The sequence below is a fragment of the Hemicordylus capensis genome, chromosome 2 (genome assembly GCF_027244095.1).
Source record: "Hemicordylus capensis ecotype Gifberg chromosome 2, rHemCap1.1.pri, whole genome shotgun sequence".
NCBI lineage: Eukaryota > Metazoa > Chordata > Lepidosauria > Squamata > Cordylidae > Hemicordylus > Hemicordylus capensis.
The window spans coordinates 324,441,410-324,461,024 of NC_069658.1; the positions used below are offsets into that span (position 1 = coordinate 324,441,410).

General features: G+C 44.6%; 1 protein-coding gene across 3 annotated transcripts in view; it reads right to left on the reverse strand.

The window, feature by feature from the left end:
* Positions 1-4,893: 4,893 nt before the first annotated feature.
* Positions 4,894-19,615, reverse strand: part of LOC128346876 (high mobility group protein HMGI-C-like) — a 31,188-nt gene continuing 16,466 nt past the window's right edge. The window contains exons 1-5 of one of the 3 annotated variants that reach the window (XR_008317257.1): positions 15,195-15,310; positions 12,915-12,998; positions 11,084-11,131; positions 8,085-8,169; positions 4,894-5,866 (exon numbers count right to left, since the gene is read on the reverse strand). Coding sequence is in view for 1 of the 3 variants with exons in the window: in XM_053300633.1 (XP_053156608.1) it covers positions 5,766-5,866; positions 8,085-8,169; positions 11,084-11,131; positions 12,915-12,998 (318 nt within the window). In the remaining 2 variants the exon portion in view is untranslated. Of the gene's footprint in view, positions 5,867-8,084; positions 8,170-11,083; positions 11,132-12,914; positions 12,999-14,930; positions 15,052-15,194; positions 15,311-19,615 lie in introns of those variants that run through there. The other 2 variants (XR_008317256.1, XM_053300633.1) reach the window with 2 other exon arrangements.

Genomic DNA, 19,615 nt, shown 5'->3' on the forward strand with positions numbered 1-19,615 from the left:
TTTAGATGTACATACTGAAAATAATGTGCGAATGGTGGCTTGCTACCTCTGTGTTTCATCAGGGGCATAAATTCAGTGCACTGCTTTCGTAGTCCTCCACCGCTGCACTGCACTGTCTTCATCTGTACTTTATCATCTCGTACTTTTGTCAGCGAATCCAGTCAAAGCTCAGCTACTTTAAGATGTGCAAATGTCCTGTGCTCCCACTGTGCTTATCACATCCAGTGTGAAAGCACAAAGCCCAAGAAGAGAACTGGGCACCAAAAGGTGCTGTTGGAGATATCGGTTTATTAAAATACCTAGGGAAATCAAAGAATGGCCTCAAGGCATCATCTGTTTTCTTTTTCTTTAATGGACCAGGATCAGTTATCAGGACTGCTCAAACCTTTAGACCTCTGATAAAATAGGCCCAGAGTTTTCTTTCTTCAAGCAGTGATCTTTTGAATATCTAAACCCATTTATCTCTTGCTGCATTTCAAAGTTTTCCAGTCCAGAGATTTTGGGGCTCAGGGCTTTGGTTCAGACCCATCTGAAAGCTTAGCACATGAATGGTGATAAAGCATTCAGAACTCTCTTTTTACCACAAAAAACTATTGAAGCAGTTTTAGTGCAGAAAAAGTACACGTATAAAATTCACAAGACCAGATGCTTAAGAAATGAGCACATATGTTTTTGAGATTTATGATGTTTTATATATGAGCTTGTTTACAGAGGCTAGTTCTAACATAGGTAAGGTGAGTGATAGCAAAGAAAAGCAAACAGAATACTCAAAAGCAGCATAACTCCTTATTTCAGATGTTCTCAAATGTGGCCTCCCCCACCATGTTGCTGGACTACAACTCCCATTACCCCCAGCCACAATGGCTGGAGTCTTGCTGCATTTTTAACTTGCATGGATAATGGGTTGTAGTCCAGCATCAAATGTGGGGGACCCACATTTGAGAGAACCTGCCTTATTTTGTACATTTCATCGCTGGTTGTGTTGCAGTAAGCCTGAGTTTCCTAGCTCATAGCTGTGTTCTCAAGAAGCATTTGAATGTTAGTCAATTACGTGGATGTATGTGTGCACTGTGGTAAAAGGACCCTTCACCCTGGCCTAGAGGTAGCCTTTGTTAATGGCTTAGTTTTGTTGGAACATCTCTAAGATGTACTTTCATTCTCTGAGGTTAGCTGAAACTAGCCTTTCGGAGATGGCTGAGCAGTTGTGAAATCAGATTAAGATGGATAACCTGTTGCAATGCAAATCCTCTTAGTCTGATGTTATCAATGACTCTGGCTAGGAGAGAAAGGTCCTGGAGTCATATATGTAGGTGGTGGTATAGGACCCGCCACCCCACCCACCCCCATTCCAATAACTGGGTAGAATCCCCCCAGGAAAACACTGATTTGCTTGCGAGTAAAAGGGACAGTCTTGGAAGGATAGCTGGATGGGAGACAATCCCTTTGTTTGGGGCTGGTTAGTTTTCTTGGACTTTCAGCTGGAGTCCGAAGAGGAAAAAGGGGTACTTCAGAAGCTGCAGCTTCAACTCCACCAAGAGGAACTGAAGTACCTGAGTACCTGTCCTTTTCCATCTTAGGGTACGTTTAGAAAAAAAGGATTGGAGGATGTAGTTTATTTCACCTTTTATTTCATTTCTCATTCGTTGTTTCAATTCTTCTTCTTGTATTTGGCACATACACGTGCAAGTTAAAACTTGTAATACAATAATTTCAACTTACTTGGCTTTGTAGTCTTTTCTGCTGTCCAGTAAATGCTCTAGAGATCCATGCATAAAAGGTAGATATAAAATCCTTTAGAAGAATAGGTCTGCCCACTGACCAGCCCTGGTAGACTTCCAGAAACTTAGGACTTTAAGTCCTAATTGGGGGAGGTTAGACTTTTAGAGAGAGTCCCCCCTCAGTATCTTATAATGGTGGCAGACAACAGTTGCACATGCTTGCTTTGTAAGGAAAGGTGCTGGAGGAGAAAATTATCCTCTTTGGAGTTGCATAATGTGGGATCCCAACCAGTCTGGCATTTCCCTTGCAAGTAGAGAAGTGAGGTGTATATAAACCTTTTTCTGCTGTACACAGCAAACCCATTTCAGATGAAGGCAGCATTCCTTATTGATTGGAAATACCATCAGTCACTCATGATATTGACACAGTTGCATTAGAAAGTGGTAGCCCTGTTGATGCTGCTGGGGTCCAGAAAAGAATGGATTGTAATTTTTCCCCTGTGTTGAAGCACATAAGAACAGCCCCGCTGGATCAGGCACAAGGCCCATTTAGTCCAGCATTCTGTTTCACACAGTGGCCCACCAGATGCCTCTGGGAAGCCCACAGACAAGAGGTATGTGCATGCCCTCTCTCCTGCTGTTGCTCTCTGCAACTGGTACTGAGAGGAATCGTGCCTCTGAGGCTGGAGATGGCCCACAGCCATCAGACTAGTAGCCGTTGGTAGACCTGTCCTCCATGAATTTGTCTGAGCCCCTTTTAAAGCCATCCAACCTAGTGTCCATCACCACATTCCATGGCAGTAAATTCCATAGGTTAATTATGTGCTGCCTGGAAGGCAGAAGCAAGTTGACTTCTCTTAGGTATTTGAAACGACCTTAAGATTCTGGGGTGGCTCTGTCATGAAGTTATGTGTGGTGATGGTTTCAGGTAGTGAGTGAACCACTGACAGTGAGTACAAGCATCCCAATGCCCCGCCTCGGCTTTTTACCTTGCTCCCACCTCACTTGCTGCCCCACCCTGTCTCACCAGCCCAAACTACACCCTTCTTCACCCTCATTGCTGGCTTCAGCTTTCGAGGAGATGCTCTGCTGCCACCTACTGTTTGCATGTCAGCTCCAGGCAGCATGGAGCATGCTCAGCAACACTGGTTGGCTTCTCTTTGCTGCTGCTGCTGCTGCTGCTGCTGCATTGCTAAGCCAGCACCATCTCTCGTTCTCTCCTGCTTTCTCCCACCTCCAGGCCAGTGGCAATAGTGAGTGCTGGTGGTAAGGGTGGAAAAGGGGTGGAATATGGGCTGGAGAGGTGGGGTTGGGGCTGCATTAGTGCTAGCTGCCTAGGGTGGGGCCAGCAAGGCAAGGCAGAAGTGGCTCATTGGCATTCACCTCAAGTAGCAAATGGCAATGAGGCAGTGCTACTTAAACTCTAATTCTGTGATTGGCTGTGTATGAGTGCCTGGCAGCAGCTGGCCCTCAGTCTAACCATCTGCTGCTAGCAAAATAAGATATTTACCTTGGGTGACTGGTTCCACTCCCAGCCACGGAACCCTCTGTCTTTCAAAAAACAATATCAATCAATCAATCAATCAATCCAAAAGACAATATCAAAACTCAGTATTGTGGTAAATAAAATGGGCCGGTAGGCATGAGGTGGGACCAAAATAACAGAAAGAGACACCAGTAAAACAGTATAAGAACAAGAAGAACAGGTTTACTATTATAAAAGGTTGCAAGAATTAAAAAAACAGTACAGGAGCAAATGATGTAAAGTTCAGTGGGGAAGACTACGCAGTCTTCCCCACTGAGCATAAAACAACAAGCTTGCTCGCCTTCTCTCCCAAGGCCTAGAAGGTTTTAGGAGGGCCAGCTCCCTCACTGCTACCTCCCCAGCAGTTTCAGCCCCAGCCTACCCTGCTGGAGTGTTCCCAGATGGTGATTTTACTTTAACTACGGAAGGGCAGGTGTGTGTTCACATATCACCCAGCTTTAAGTCGAAGTCCCTGCGAGCTATCGGGGAGCACTCCATACACGATTCGGATTTTTCATTGCTCATTGGATCTTAGCCTGATTTATGTCCAGGTTAAAAAAAAATCCACTTTTTGTGTCGGTTTTATAGGTAAATTTGAAATATCCATAACTCACAGTACTTCAGCCCTCTTAAGACCTGCTGTCTGGGAAAGCTCCTGGTGTTCCAGCCTTCCAGCTCACACAACACTCCGCGGCACTCTCTCTCACTGAACTTTTTCGCCCTCAGCCCTCCCCATCCTGGGAACTTTTCACACCCGGCTTTTAGTTCACATCTCTTCCAGAATGGAGTTGTGTGTACACATATCGGCCAAATTTACCCGAAGTCCCTGTGAGCTATCAGGGAGCACTTCACACACAATTCGGGTTTTTCATTGTGTGTCAGAGTGTAGCCCAATTTATATCCAAGGTAAAAGCATTCACTTTTTGCATCATTTTTTGGGGGTGGTGGTGGTGGTTGGCAACTTCAAACTTGCAATAAAGCCTCACAGAAAACCTGTGGTAAAGCCTGCTGTCTGGGAAAGCTCCTGGCTGTTCAACCCTTTCTTTTATCCAGTTTCAGTAGGATACATTAACCAGTCATGGAGTTTCTTCCCTCAAGCGGCCAGAACCTTTGAGCTGTGCCTGGAGACAACCAATCACAACACATTGTAACACATTTTCCCTCCAAAACTCTGCAGCAGGCGACTTTTACCTGGACTTGGCTGACAGAGGTTGCTAGCTTTTAACCCTTGCAGAACCTGGAGGGGACACAGAACAAACTGAAGAAAAATAAAACATAATGGGAAGGAGTGATTCCTTCACACTGTGCCATGCACTTAGGACAGGATTATAATTGCTGCACCAATGCAACACCACAAAACATGAAATTACAGAGAACCTGCAAATAGCATGCTTATAGAAGGGTTGTCAGGTATGGTTTCTGCCCAATCTCTTAGGCACTTTGTTTTCTGGATTAAAAATGAGTCACACACTTAATTCTTAGATCAGAAAAGGTATATCGGGGTTAGATGTGTAAAGTACTGGGATAAATCACATGGAGATTGATTTGTGTGGAAATAAAAGCCACTCGCCTCCCCCTGTCCCATGGAATTAAAAGGTTTTTAATTGACTAGACCAGATCACTGACAATTTCTGGTGTTGTCAATTTCAGTCTTAAAGAAATTATTGCTTTTTATTATTCCTTTGTAATGGGTTAGGTGAGCTCATATGTCATTATGTACTGTCCTTTAACAAATTACGATTACAAATAACAAATTACAAAACCTCTGTTTTTAAAAAGTTCCAAAATTTCTTCAGGATTTGTGGGGGACTTTGTGGTGGGTGGAGGAGAAGGAAATGCATAATGTTCATTATCTAACAAGTACTGATGACAACTGACAAAATGTACACATGTTTTGCAGTAGTGCTAATCATGTTTTGGGGATCCTTTTTTGGTTTTCCATCTTAAAGTACTATAAAAACTGCAAAACTAGTTGGACCAGAGATCTTAGCATGGCACAAAAAAAAGTAAGATGCACATGTGTACTAAGGACAACAACAATTTAAAAATATAAAGCCTCAAGTTCTTGAAGTTGTAGTCTATATATAGTGGCAATCCTAAACACATTTATTAGGAAGTAAGCCCCATTGAATGAAGTAGGACTTCAGAGGAAAAACATGCTTCAGATTGTGTTGATCATCATTCAGGTTCTTCTTATTTATTAAAGCCAACATCTCTGTTCCCGGAAGTGTGAACAAAAGGCACAGAGCTGTAAAAGCCTTTCAGGACTAAAATGTAACCTTAATTCCATGTTAACACTGAGATCTAAGAATCCTCCTCGGCCAAAGCCTGCCACTTCAAAAGTGAATGCCTGAAACTTGTAGGAGACTCCTAGGGGACTTGGGTGGGTGGGGGGAGACATCAGCAATGTGTGTGTGTGTGTGGGGGGGGGTGTATAGGCATTCACTTTGCACAGGTGTGGCAGAATGGGAATTCAAAAGATTCCCTAATTTCTTTTGTTAAAAAACCATTACATTAACAAATCAGCAAGCAGACTCCTGCTGAACTGCAGCTGAGGAGGTGTTCAACGGTCTTCTGAATTCTGAAGTCCTGCTGATCCTGTGACATTCTTTCCCAGATGTGCCTAAAAGCAACATGAATGAAGAGTGAATTAGAGCACTGGCTTTCAAACTTTCAGGGAACCATTTCCACACGGAATTGTCTGCTGATGTGCATGGCCCAGGATTCTGAGGTTCTAAGGTGCACAGTTAGTTCCCACAGAGCACTGCTCAGGCCACTTGGGAATTGCTGCCACCCCATGCGGACTGAGAATACACCCCAGAACACTTAGCATTCTCCTCTAGCTGTACATTAAAGGGGAATGGCCCCTGCTAACTTGGCAAAGAGGCACCTTTTAATGTGGTGATTCTCTTTATTTAGCAGGGGGAGAGTAACTGGCCCTACCCACCCCCAGCACAGTACCTCCAGTGACTGTTGCTGGGGTCTATCTTATGTTTCTTTTTTAGATTGTGAGCCCTTTGGGGACAGGGAGCAATCTTACTTATGTATTATTTCCCTGTTTAAACCGCCCTGAGCCATATTTGGAAGGGCGGTATAGAAATTGAATTAATTAAATAATAATAATAATAATAATAATAATAAAAATAAATAATGGTAGTGGAGAGCAAGCAGAAACTTGCCAATGCCCAGCCAGTTGTAGTTCCATCAGCTGGGGGACCTGAGATTGGGAACCCCTCCCTTAGAACACACAGAGAAAATAGCTTTATTAGAACATTACAGTCACTCAGATGGCTGCTGTGATTTTATGCTAATGCAGAAAGTGTGCTGATTGACAGAGGAAAATAACTGCCATAGAACAGTCAAGACTTGCAGTCTGATAACCCAGTCCAAAGTTATTTAATTGTAAGAAACATTAATAAAGTACAATTTAATGTTATGAATTTTAAAATAAGGGCCTGGTGCTTCTCAGTCATCCCGGTGTCTTTGAGCTCATTGAAGCTCATTGCACTCACAAGAAGGCAGAAGCAAGCTGGCTTCTCTTAGGTAGCCACTGGGTCAAATAGCGCTTGCACCCTTTCCCTTATATCTTGGTTTTTAAAAGGACAAGCTGAAAATTCAGGAAAGGGGCCTGGATTATCTGTGAGAAGGTCTCCCAACCCTCCAGGATCAGTCTGGAGACTCCAGAAGTCAGTGTCCATCAATCTCCAGGTCACTATTGAAATCTCTTACAGATTTAATGGCTTGATGTTGTGAAAAATATTGGTTAAGATATGGTGGCAGGCAAATTTCCAGGAATAGGTACTGTCAGAGTTGGGAATCCTATCTGTGCAGCCAGGCCCAGAGGCCCCACTGTGGCTTCCTCCCTGCAGTCTTCCCTACAGCTCTGTTTGGCTGTTCGAATTATTCCCCTTCCCTCTCCTCCCCACCCTGCACAGTGACTGAGCCAAGGTCGTTCTGCGAGCTAAATGGCTGAGCAGAGATACCAGGGGCATGTGAGGATAGATACTTTCACACAGCACAATACTGGGCCAAATTAGTTTAAAAGGAATGTGCTCTGAATTGGTTCCAGATAGTCTCAAATTGACGAGTATTTGATTCCACATTTTCCATCACCTAGCATTTCCGCCGCTATACATCTCTGCCTTCCCTCAGAGAGAAGAGCCTACTAATGTCAAATCTGAAATTTATGAAATTCTTAGTGGGCTGCTAAAGCATGATGTGTCGCACTGCTATATATTCTAGTACTTACACATCCTTTCACATCTACCTCTTATCAGATGGCAAGAGGCTGCTTGTGCAAGTGTGAATGAGTGTGCATGTGGCTGTTCAGGCAGAAGAGGGAAGTGCAACATGACGTCGGTGTTGTTTTAAGTGGTATCAAGGATCTACTCAAGATAGAAATCTGACAGAGAACAGGGCAGGAAGTGAGGCCATCACAAAGGAGTCTGTGGCTCTGCTGATGTCATCACGTGCCTTAGAGGTGGGAAGTTATACGACAGCAGAAGTCAGGGAGGAAATGGGCTTGAACAAATGAGGTTTAACATGCTGGAATTTATCATGTGGTATCTACACTGACTTTCTTAGAACTCAGGCTTGGCTGCTTGACACTCACCCATGTACTTCATGCATCAAATGACCAAACAAACGAACAACAAACCGCGTAAAGGTAGAGCTAGTGACGCCTCCCGCATCTCTTCATTTTAACTTTAAACAATTTCAGAAGAAAAGCTTGATGAGGCGCTCCTTGCGACATCCATGTGCCTCCACCCCTGTTTCATGTCAATTCTCCTTAAAATAGCTTATCATGTTACTGTTAAAAGCTGCACCCTAATGCCACAAACCTTCTGTGGCGGGGCGTGAATTAGAACTTGCATTGCTGCTTCCTTGAATGCTGTCTTTCTGACAGTCTTCCTCCTGGATGACAAGCTGCAAAATGAAATGTTAATATAGAACAGCATTCAAAAGGTCCATCGAACAAAACACAAGGTTTTAAGAAATGCTTCTTAAAGAATATTCTTTTCAGCAACCTACAGAAGTAGTGCCCATCCACCTTCTCCAGGTTATTTCACATGAATTTCCCCATCACGGTGATGAATATTACTTGGCCAACAGACAGCCCATGTTGCATAATGGTTAGAGAGTGACCGATGGAACAAATCGCCCTTCAACTACAGATCCCTCTGGGTAACCTTGGACACCCCCCGCCCCCACCCAGTCAAACCTACCTCAAAAGCTTCCTTTTCACTGTAGCACTGAATTTTTCCAAGCAGCTGGTTTAAGACATTACAAGTGGATTGATATGTGAGCTCAGCAGTACTTTGGCAAATGGCAAGAAAATGAAAGCCAGCATGGTTCAGTGATCACTGTGATGGACTGACAGCACAATCCTATGCATGAAGATTCAGAAGTAGGTCCCAGAGTCAGGGCCAAACAAGACAAGAAGAGACTTTAGTGATTGGAACTCCTGATGTCTCTTTTTCAAAAAGTTGCTGGATGTGTGTGTGCTGGATTAGGGCCATGGCATGGGGGAGAGGAGGGCTCAAGCCCTTCCCACTGCACTGCTTCCCCAACTCAAACCACTCCCTGAAGCTGGTATCCAGCCCCAGCACAGCATCCAGTGGCTTGTCTGCCTTATGTTTCTTTTAGGTTGTGAAACCTTTGGGGACAGGGGAGCATTTTATTTATGTATTCTTCTTTGTAAACTGCTTTGTGAGCTTTGGTTGAACAGCAGTATATTATTATTATTATTATTATTATTATTATTATTATTATTATTATACAACTTACAGACACAATTTTTGCTGCAGCTCTGATCATAAGCACCGTCCCCACCTGGTCCCCCATAGCTGCTCTTTGAAAAAGAAAGAGATGTTGGGAGTTCCAGTCATAGAAGATCCATGTTGTGGCCATTTTAATCATGGGTTCAGTGGGGCTTACTTCCAAATAAGTGTGCATAGGACTGCAGCAGCTTTAGACATTGAAAACCTAGCTTGGAGTACCACCTCAGTCTCAGAGTAGCTTTGGAAGTTCTCTTGCTGAGCAGGAGCAGGATCTGCACATCCCCTAGGCTTCCTGATCTCCTACAACACCATCAGAATGCAACAACTTTCTGTTCCTTAGTTTCTTTTGTGGTCTTCTGCTTGTTCTCATGCATATAAGAACAATAGTGCTAGAAAAATCAGAGGCGTTGCTGACGTTGAGCTCTGAGAAGATTCCTGAGTAAAGCAAGAACATTCAGGATGTAGATATTTTGCACTCCATGGATGAATCCAGCACAACTGGACCCTAACTCTGTGGGCTATAATAGGGGTTCCAAACCTTGGGTTCCCAGATGCTGTTGGATTACAACTCCCATCATTCTCAGCTGCAACGGCTGTTGGATTATGGGAGCTGTAGCTAGGGATGTGCATGAACCTGTTCGGAGGCCGAACAGGTTCGAACAACGGGAGGGGGGGTGAAGTTCGAAGCCAGGAGGAGTGTCACTTTAAGGGCAGGGAAGTACCCGGAGGTATCAGGTGCACATGCATGTCAGACAGGTGTGCATGTGTGCACCTGGTACTTCCGGCCACTTCTGGCTGAAGAGGGGGAAGGGGCAGCAGGGAGGTACACTGCCGCCCTGAAGGCTTTTAAGGAAACTGAGCGCCAGCAGGGGGAGGGGTAAGTACACCCTCCCCTGCCCTTAAAATGACATCCCCCACCCCCTTGAGCCACCCCTGCCCGGTTCCATGCACTTCCCTAGCTGTAGCCCAACAACATCTTAGGACCCAAGTTTGAGATCTCCTGGACTGGAGCATCATAGGCCCAAAACTAAGGCTGAGCTATCAGGAGTCTCTCTTTCTGCTTCAGATCTCCAGCTTGTGTTGGATACACAGAACAGTTACAAACCTATGTTGTGAGTCATGGCTGAGATATTTTTCTCCCTCTGTGTTGCTGGCAGTTTAACCACAGGACAGATTATGTCAGCAGGTGTCATAGAGCTAGCCACTGCAACAGTTCAGCACTCCTGCCTCAGCAAGCAACCTTCTTCTATTTGTATTTCTAGTATGGAGCACTGTTTAGTTTCCCCCCAAAATGTGATTTTGCTAGGGAAGGCAGGATAAAGATATTTAAATAAATACATATTTAGCCCTTTGGAGTTCAGTTACTGAAGAGAGAAAAGAGCACTCTCTGCAAGTGATGTGAATCAATGCATCAATAAACAGTTGATTTGAAATACTAGAAAACAAAGTTGATCATAAAAAAGAGTAACAGCACATATGAGCTGAGAGGCATCTCAGATCTTTATATAGAAGGGTAGATCTACATCTACTTTCACAAAGCTAAAGATCAAGGGGAACAACAAAACTAATCAAGGAGGGACTGTTAATCTTCCTTGCTAAGTAAAGATGGTAAAAATGGGACTTAAGCTTCATGTAGAGAAATCATGGTTAAATCTGGGGCAACATTACCCATTTGGCAATGGATACAGGCTGGCTACTAGCCTGTTCACCAACAGAATGATGCCTTGTCTCTAAACACCCAAGTGACTGAGTTTATTGTTGGTTGGTAGTAAAGCTTGCTCTCAGTATTCCCTTGCACACATGAATTAATCTTGCAAATTTGGCAATCCTACTAATGATGGTCAATTTCAGCTGTTCTAGAGAAGTCAGGGGAATGGGTGAACTAGCCCTCTTTTGGTCCCTAGAGCTTCCTCACTTCCCAAATATAAATTGCTTTTCAAATTTTGCTTGAGAAGCACAGTGAGAGTGGCTTGTATAACAACTCCTTCAGCTAAATCTTTAGAACACCAGAAGCTGTTTAAAGAAAATAGGCACAATTATTTTCCTGCCACATTACTCACCCATTTTCGCGGTCTTCCTCTTGGTCTTTTTTCAACTGATGTGTGCACCTGTAATGAAGAGACACTAAAAATAATCTCCCCTTAGGTGTGGATTTTGGAACCAAAGTATTAAACATGGTTAGAAGTTTCCTTGGTGACTCAGGAGGCTTCTTGAGGGAGAGGGCTGAGTGAAAGATCATGATCAGTAACTGAAGTCAACAAATGAGGATTGATGCAAGAAAGAGGAAAATTAGGAGATCACCAAGTAGGAACAAGAAGTGTTTGGGGTGAAGAAAGAATGAAAGACTCTCCACATGAGCAGTGTGGAGAGCCTAAGATGGTTCTGTGGGGAAAGCGGGCTTGACAGGTAGGAAGCTCGCCCTGGGCGGCTGGATCAGCCACCCACACAATTACCAGCTCCGTCACAGAGCCAGTTGGGGTGGTGGGGATCAGGGGCCTCCCAGCCCCCAGAAGTGTGTAGGGCCTCCCAGCCCCCACGAGTGTGCAGGGCATTCTGGGAAGCCCCTTGACACCGGGAGGCTTGTTGTAGCTTCCCAGTCGGGGGGGCTACTCATGAGTCACTGTGGTGCGGAGCCGCACCGTGGTGACACATGATCAAACAAATGGGGTTAGCGGAACGCACAGTCCATTAATCCCGTTTGAGGGGGGCAATTTAGTGGGCTTGCCGTCAGGAAATGCATGTCTCCTGGTAGTTTCCACCGCGTGTGGGAATAGTCTCAGTGTATGAAAGGATGTGGATGCAGACAATACAGCAGATGTTTAGAAAGCCCAGGGGAGCATGTTGCACACTAGAGAATACCAACAAGACCAGGACCACAAACATAAATGACTGACAAGGTAGGCCTCAGTGGCATGAAAGGCTCAAAGAATCCAATAGACTCAGGTCTGAAGGCAAAGGAGATAATTCCCCAGGGATGGCCCTTTCATGAGGCAATGTGAGGTGGTTTCCTCAGGTAACAGATTATTGGAGCACCAGCAAGGCAGCAGAATATCCCTTGCTGCTGCCATCAGCGCAACCCTTCAGAATTAATCTGACCCTTGAAAAGCTTTGCAAATAGCACCTCTCCTTACATTCCAGGTTAGGGATGGTGAGAATATAGAGGAGTAGACTGAGAAGTCTGCTTTCGGACACATTATGTGAAGATACAGCTCCTTTGAGAAGTTCATAATGCTGAAAAGTAGAAGGAAAGAGAAGAAGGGGACGGCCACCAGCAAGGTGGATGGACTCAATTACAACAGCAATGAATGCACCACTGAGAGACCTTAAAGGCCAAGTTGAAGACAGATAATCCTGGAGAGAATCTATCTATGTGGTCACTAAGAGTCAACACCGATTTGATGGCACTTAATCAATCAATCAATCAGACTGAGAAGACAATAAGCGGTTGATGACAATGTCAACAATGACCACCACCACCACCAACACCACCACCACCTCCACCACTATTTTGAGCCAGCCTGAATGGAAAAGCAGCATTGATAAAACCAATGGTGGCGTTAATGATGACAAAGGAATGTGAAACATGACACAAAAGGGGGCTAAGGGAATCTACGAGAACTAGACAGTGAATGATGACCGTGGAGAATGATAAAGAAGCCAAGAGGAGAGGATGATGAGCAGGAAGCTGGTGGGTTACACTTATACAGAGGCTTCTAGATTCGATGAGGCATGTGAAGGAAATCAGAGTTGTAGAACTTCAACCAGATTAAGAAATGAGAAGATGCCAAGGGCTTGGGGCTAAACATGACCACACTTCCCTCTGTGCTTCACAAAGCCAGAAGGAAGTGGGCTAAGTGTCAGTCGAAGGCACTTTCTGCCTCCGGCTCTTACCGTCTGTCCACTACTGGCCTTCAGCTTTTTGCTTCCTTTTGGCCTTCCCCGTGGTTTCTTTGGTGTCAGTGGCTCAGCAGGTTCCTGTTTGGACACATAAAGAGAAGAAGGGAGGACTTTATTTATTTATTTATTTATTTATTTGACATATTTTTATACTGCCCAAATCTTACGTCTTACTTCAAAAGAACCATACACAGATGCCTAGAAACCCTATCGTAGGATATCTCATAGTAGGACTTACCAAAATTCAGATTAACTCTTGTCTTTTGCATTACTCACAGACAAAATTTTATTCTTCTAAAATGTTAGCTACTTTAAAAAAATAGTCTTTAAAAAGAGCTTTCATGCAATAGGAGATAACGGTAAATGCCTCCAGCTAAGAGCCGTTCAAATCAAACTCTTATAAGACCTTAAAATATTTTTGAAAGGGAAATGAGGGATAAAGCCTGCACAAAAATAAGCAAGAAAGAAAATGGTAGCAGTTCATTCTCTCCACTGTGTTGGTATGGCTATCAGGATATGGGCACTTCCACATGTGGCACAGTTGTGGTATTGTGGCAGGCTTCTGGTTCTAAGTTTTCAAGGAAATATCTGGAATTATTCACCAACCCATTAATTCAGTCAACTTGCATTGATTCAGTTCAATTTATGGTGATGCTCCTAAGAGAGTTCTTCATAAATAACTCATTATCCATCTCTTGGTTGCTGCATGCATGGAAGCTGACCTGTGCGGCATTGGAAGCTGACCTGAACCATTTCAGCTACAGAACTAGCACCCATATATGGTACCTAGGTCGCTTTGAGAAGTTCATCATCATCAACATTTATAAAAGCCAATAGGCCCACAAAGCAAATACAAAAGACTAAAGATCATCACCAAAAAATCATATTAATACATTAGAATTTAAATAATACTGCAGTATAAATGAATGTAGAAGAGAATTAACTGCAAATGATTTAAATAAGTTAATACAATACAATACAATACAATACAATACAATACAATACAATACAATACAATACAATACAATACAATGTCCTAGAGAAGCTGACCTATCACTCAGTTATCCAGAGGTTTGGCCCTGGGAAGTTGTGTTGGTCTGACAGACATGTCAGACTTGTTGGAAATTCAGCTCCTGCATGGCATCAACTCATAGCACCAGCAACTCTATTGACTTGATTCCCTTGCTTGATTCCCCCTTTTGTTCGACTAACAGGCCACATTTACATGCAATGTGGAACTGCGGTTCCAACGGACCAATGGTTCCACTCCCCCTCCCCCCGCATGCCCATCCAAATTCAGATGTAAGGGAGAGCTCCCTTTCTCTATTCAGCGAGACTGCAGAGAGGAGGGGGTACTGGCTGCCTGGGCTTCCTTCTTGACTGAAGGACAGACCTGGCAGCTGATTGCAGCTGGAAGGAGGGAGGAGCTTCCTCTCTCAACTCTGGTTGCAGATGGGGGAGACTGCAGTACCGCATTTGGACATAACACTGGCACCGCAGAACCAGAATAGAAGGCAGTGAAATTCACTACAAACTGAAGTACAAACCGGAGTCTGCGGAGGAAAACTGCAGGTCCATTTTTTGTCTGAACTGCAGTTGCACAGATTCGGTCACACAGAAATTTCAACCAGAGGCCCCTTTACCGATTTCATGTTACATCCGAATATGGCCATAGTCTAAGGCAGGCCTGCTCAACTTTGGCCCCCAGCTGTTTTTGGACTACAACTCCCATAATCCCTGGCCACAGTGGCCAATAGCCAGGTATTATGGGAGTTGTAGGCTAACATCTGCAGGAGGGCTGAAGTTGAGCAGCCCTGGTCTAAGGTTTCATTCTCTCACCTGGAAAGAGATACTTTCTTCTTCTGCCTTCTCTCTTCCTGTATATAGCTAGCAACCAGGCATGTAGGTCTTAATCTATCTCTCTGAGGGATTTCCTAAATATTTATTTGGAACTTTAACTCCATGTCTACAGACAATTAATTAATTAATTAATTAGCAGTGCTCCCTTACCTGTGCACTTCCACTGTAGCTGGGGCAGATAAAGATATCTCCTCTCCCAAGCTCCGTAACAAGTCTGGCATGACTTTTGTTGGGTCTTGTCAGAAGGAGTTCTGCCACAACAACAGGAAGCCTCCAACTGTTATAGCTGTCAGTAAGCCCCCCCCCCCCTGCTGTCAGGGTAGAATGTTAAGAGATCTGACATGTTTGTTGGACCACTTCTCCCTGCCCCGGCCCTGCCCTACCTGCTCCTCCTCCTCCACCTCCCTTCTTTACCTCTGACTGATGAGTTGGAGTAGGAGAGAGGCTCCTTTAGGCCCTCTTCACTCTGGAGGGATCACAACAGCAGGTGTTTCCACCCTCACCAGCTGCACCGCATCGCCAACTTTCCCCCCTCCCCCACCCAATTCTTTTCTAGGTCCCTGAGTGGCACAAGATCTTCTGGGATTTGTTGGTTTTTTCTGAGGCTGGAGGAGGAGGAGGAGAGGGCAGGGCAGGGCAGGGCAGGGCAGGGCAGGGCAGTGAGGGGTCAGGCGGGGTCCGGCAGACATGTCTGGCCTGGTATGATACTACATGACAGTTGAGAGGAGCCGACACAGCCCCTTCTGACAATTTTTGTTCATGTCAGAGTCCAATATTATGGGCTGTGCACAGGCCTACCAGATATACTTCATGCTGTTTGGAAGCCTTTTACAGCATATATTAAAATATAAGTGGACAACCCAGCTAATGCCCTGTGTATGCAGTCAAAGGATGCATGGCTGCAGTGGCAGAGCTCCTGCTTCAGCAGTGTGGGTGATCATATGTGTTAGGGATGTGCAAACAGGTTTGACTTCAAACATGTTTGACATCGAACTGGTTTGGTTTGACAGTTTGGGGTCAAACTGAACACCCCCCCACCCCCATGCTGTTCAGGGGGTTTGTGAGTAAATTAAAAAAAATTTTTTTAGTACTTACACCCTCCAAGGGGCTTCTCCAAGGCTGGGGGTGGGGGTCAATGGAGGTTCCCCCTCCCCCTGCCGGCCTTCCTTGTGCCAAAACCTGCCTGATTCAGGCATTCTTCTGCCCTTTCTAGGCCTTCCCCCATAGCAGCAGCCATTTGGGAGGGCTGAAGAATGCCCAAACTGGATGATTTTTGGCATCAATAAGGCTGGCGGGGGAGGGGGGAACCTCTGCGGACCCCCCCCCCCCATAGCCTAGGAGAAGCCACCCAGAGGGGGTAAGTAATATATTTTTTCTTAGAAAAAAATGACTTGCAACCCCTCCGAACTGAACCCATGGGGGGGGGGGAGGTTTCCAATGGAGGGGGGAACTGAACTGGCCTGGTCTGGGTCCAGTTCAGACTCAAACTGAACCAGGCCAGCCGGTTTTGTGCACACCCCTAATATGTGTGTGTGTGTGTGTGAGAGAGGTGATTTTTGCCAGTCTTTCCTTCCTCCAGAAGCACTTTGTGAAACTGCAAATATGTTCCTGAGGGTCCTGCAGCCCTTAAGAACATGTTTATGAGTTTGCACAGAACATATCAAAGAAATACTTGTTCTCTTTTATGGATAACTGAATTACTCCATATTAACACATAACAACATTTTTGCTTGTCTGTGATCCAGTAGATCTGGGTTATTTTGAGACTATTACTCTGAGGATAACCCACCCCTTTGCTTCGCTTCCCCTCACTCAAGTGCACCAGCACTGGCAACCCTCAGTAAACTTAGACATACCTGGAAGCCAGGATATAGCACAGCACAGCTCCTGTATGGCAGTCACTTTCAGGGACTTGGGGGCCTGGAACTCATGGCTGGGAGCTGACGTGCTTCTAGTATGACTAGTTGCTAAAACCGCCATTTTTGAAAGAGCCATTTTTGAAAGAGTGGGATAGAAATCAAATCAAATAAGTAAAATAAATAATAGCACCAGTGGTTGTGTACAACAGCTGGGCTGTGCAGTTTCTGGCTGTCAAGTGTGTCTGGATTGACTTGCCAATACCAACATTGCAGTGTGGGGTTGGGTGGGAAAGGTGTGTCAGCACAGTGCAGTGAAACTGTAGATCATGCTCAGAGAGTTTTGTTGGTAAAGTGGAAACACAGGTTGATCTGAGGGTTTTTGATTGGTTGTCGGAATGCCTAAGTACAGAAGTAGCCAATGATAGGATGATAGGAGTTGTACTCCAACAACAGCTGGAGAGCCTCAAGTTAGCCAACTTGCCTAAGTGTTTTGTTAGAGTTGAGGTCTTTTTTGTGATCAAAAGGCAGGATATACATGCCTATGAATAAATAAATAATCAAGCAAGCAAAGCCATATTCTAATGATGGTGGTGAGTGCAGTTAAAGAGTCCCTGCGATCGCTGAGCCACATGCACTTCCAAGGAGTGTGACATGAGAATATGGAATTTCTGGGTAATTCCAGTCAAATTGCTGCAGTTAAACTGCATTTAACTGGGATTGATAACCAGGATCTGATACTGGTTGCCAATCCCAGTTAAATTTATTTATTTATTTATTTATTTATTTATTTATTTGAATTCTCTTATATGCTGCCTCCTCCTAAGACTCTAGGCGGTGAACAACAACAATACCAATAACATTTAATTTAAAACAACAACAACAATAATATAATAACAAAAGGGCAAACGCCTAGTGAAACAGGTGGGTCTTAAGAAAGGCCTTAAAAGCAGCCAGGGAGGGGGCTGAATGAATCTGGGGGGCAAGAGTATTCCAAAGAAGAGCGGTGGCCACAGAGAAGACCCTCCTATGGGCCCAGTCACCACGTACTACACCAGGGCCTGGGACACTAAGGAGGGCCAGCTGAGAAGATCTCACAGGCCGAGAGATCCCGGAGATATACAGGTGCTAAGCCCATAAGGGTTGTTAAATGGTGTTTAACCACAGCAATTTTACTGGAATCACCTGGAAATCCCGTGTTTTCATGGGAACCCTGCTAACTAAGTAAATGAGGCACCTTTTTAAAGTGGTGGTTCTCTTTATTTAGCAGGGGGAGAGCAACTGGCCCTATCCATCCCCAGCACAGCATCCCTCCAGTGACTGTTGCTGGTGTCTATCTTATGTTTCTTTTTCAGATTGTGAGCCCTTTGGGGATAGGGAGCAATTTATTTATTTGTTTATATCTATGTAAACCACTGTGGGAAGTTTTGTTGAAAAGCGGTATATAAATATCCGTCTTGTTAGTTGTATTCACGTTATGCTCAATGGCCTGCTCTCCCCACAGATGATCAGCCATAATGACTACCAGTTCCGTCATAGAGCTGGTGGGGGCTGTGAGGAACGTGGGCCACTCGACCCCCGGAAGTCCCAGGATGCCCCATGCAAGAGCATGGGGCTTTCGGGGGGGGGGGACTCCTGAGGCCAGGAGGCTTGTTGCCTCCCAGTTGCAGGTCTACTCATGTGTTGCTGTGCGCCGTGGTGGCACACAATTAAAAAAACCAAGGTTAACGGAAGGGGGAATTAGGTGGGCTAGTCGCCACAGAACCACTGGGCTTGCCCGTGAGCCTGGTGGTTCTGACAATCACTAGAAAGCAAGCTAGACTCAATGTGACAGAGAAAAGATCCGGCACAAGGGAATAAAAGGAGATATTTGATTGCATGCTTAGTAGATGTATGTATGGTTTCATGCTACTAGACATCAGAGATGTGAGTTTTGAGCAGTATACATATATGCTAAACAAACAAACAAACAAACAAATAATGAAGTCTAATGATCCATTCATTATGTGCCTGCACTTTCTTTAAGTAGAAGTGCAGCTGTAGTTATTTCCCTCTTTATTAATTTTTTGCACAGAGAGATCAACTGTTGTGTATAATGAAGCACCTCTTTTGCAATGCAAGAATGCTCATATGAGTATCTATTTCAAATACATGCTTTTGGATGCTGCTGAATGTACTTGCCCCCAAATACATGTCAGGACCAAAGTATATCATCGTGCTCCCATTCATGCATTCCATAATGCAAGCTTAATAATATGCATAATATGAATTTCTGTACAGGAAAATGGAATGTGAAAATGAACCCTGTTAATAGAGATGCAGTCATACTGCATGTGCTTGTGTAAAGGTGGGTATGTCTTGTACTGGGACTCATGGCAAGAATCAGTTCCTCCTTGCATAAAAGGATGGGCTGAGAACATCTTCCTACCAACTCACCCAGCTCAGCCAGTGTTGCAAGGTGAGAGAATCTCTTTGCCCTGTAAGGGATGCTTCCTGAGTAATACACAGCCTCATAAGGTGGCTCCAGCTGCCTACTAACCCTTAGGGTTAGTAGCTGATGCTAAAGAAAATGAATGTGACTCCTCTTTGCACTCACAACAGCCTGCAGCTAGAGCCCCTGGTCTTATATGCTAGTGCTCCCAGTTTCGCAGAAGTCACAATTATCAAATCACTTACTTCACAACAGGCAGATTTGTTTCGCCAAACCTAATTTCAAGTAATTCTGTTTTCTGTTCGGTCTCATGAAACAACACTTGTGAGCCTCAAAACTAGAGCAATCAGGGCATGCCCATGGAACTGAGCTACAGACTAGCCCTATCCACACATTATGTTCATTACATGTACAGTATGCATACACTGGCTGACATTCTGACTAAATTTACTAGAAGAAGTCCTGTTGAGATTGAGTAGTCTTTAGATAACAACACTGAGTAGTACTATTGACAAGATGAGCAACAGCAAGAGAGAGGGCATGGCCTT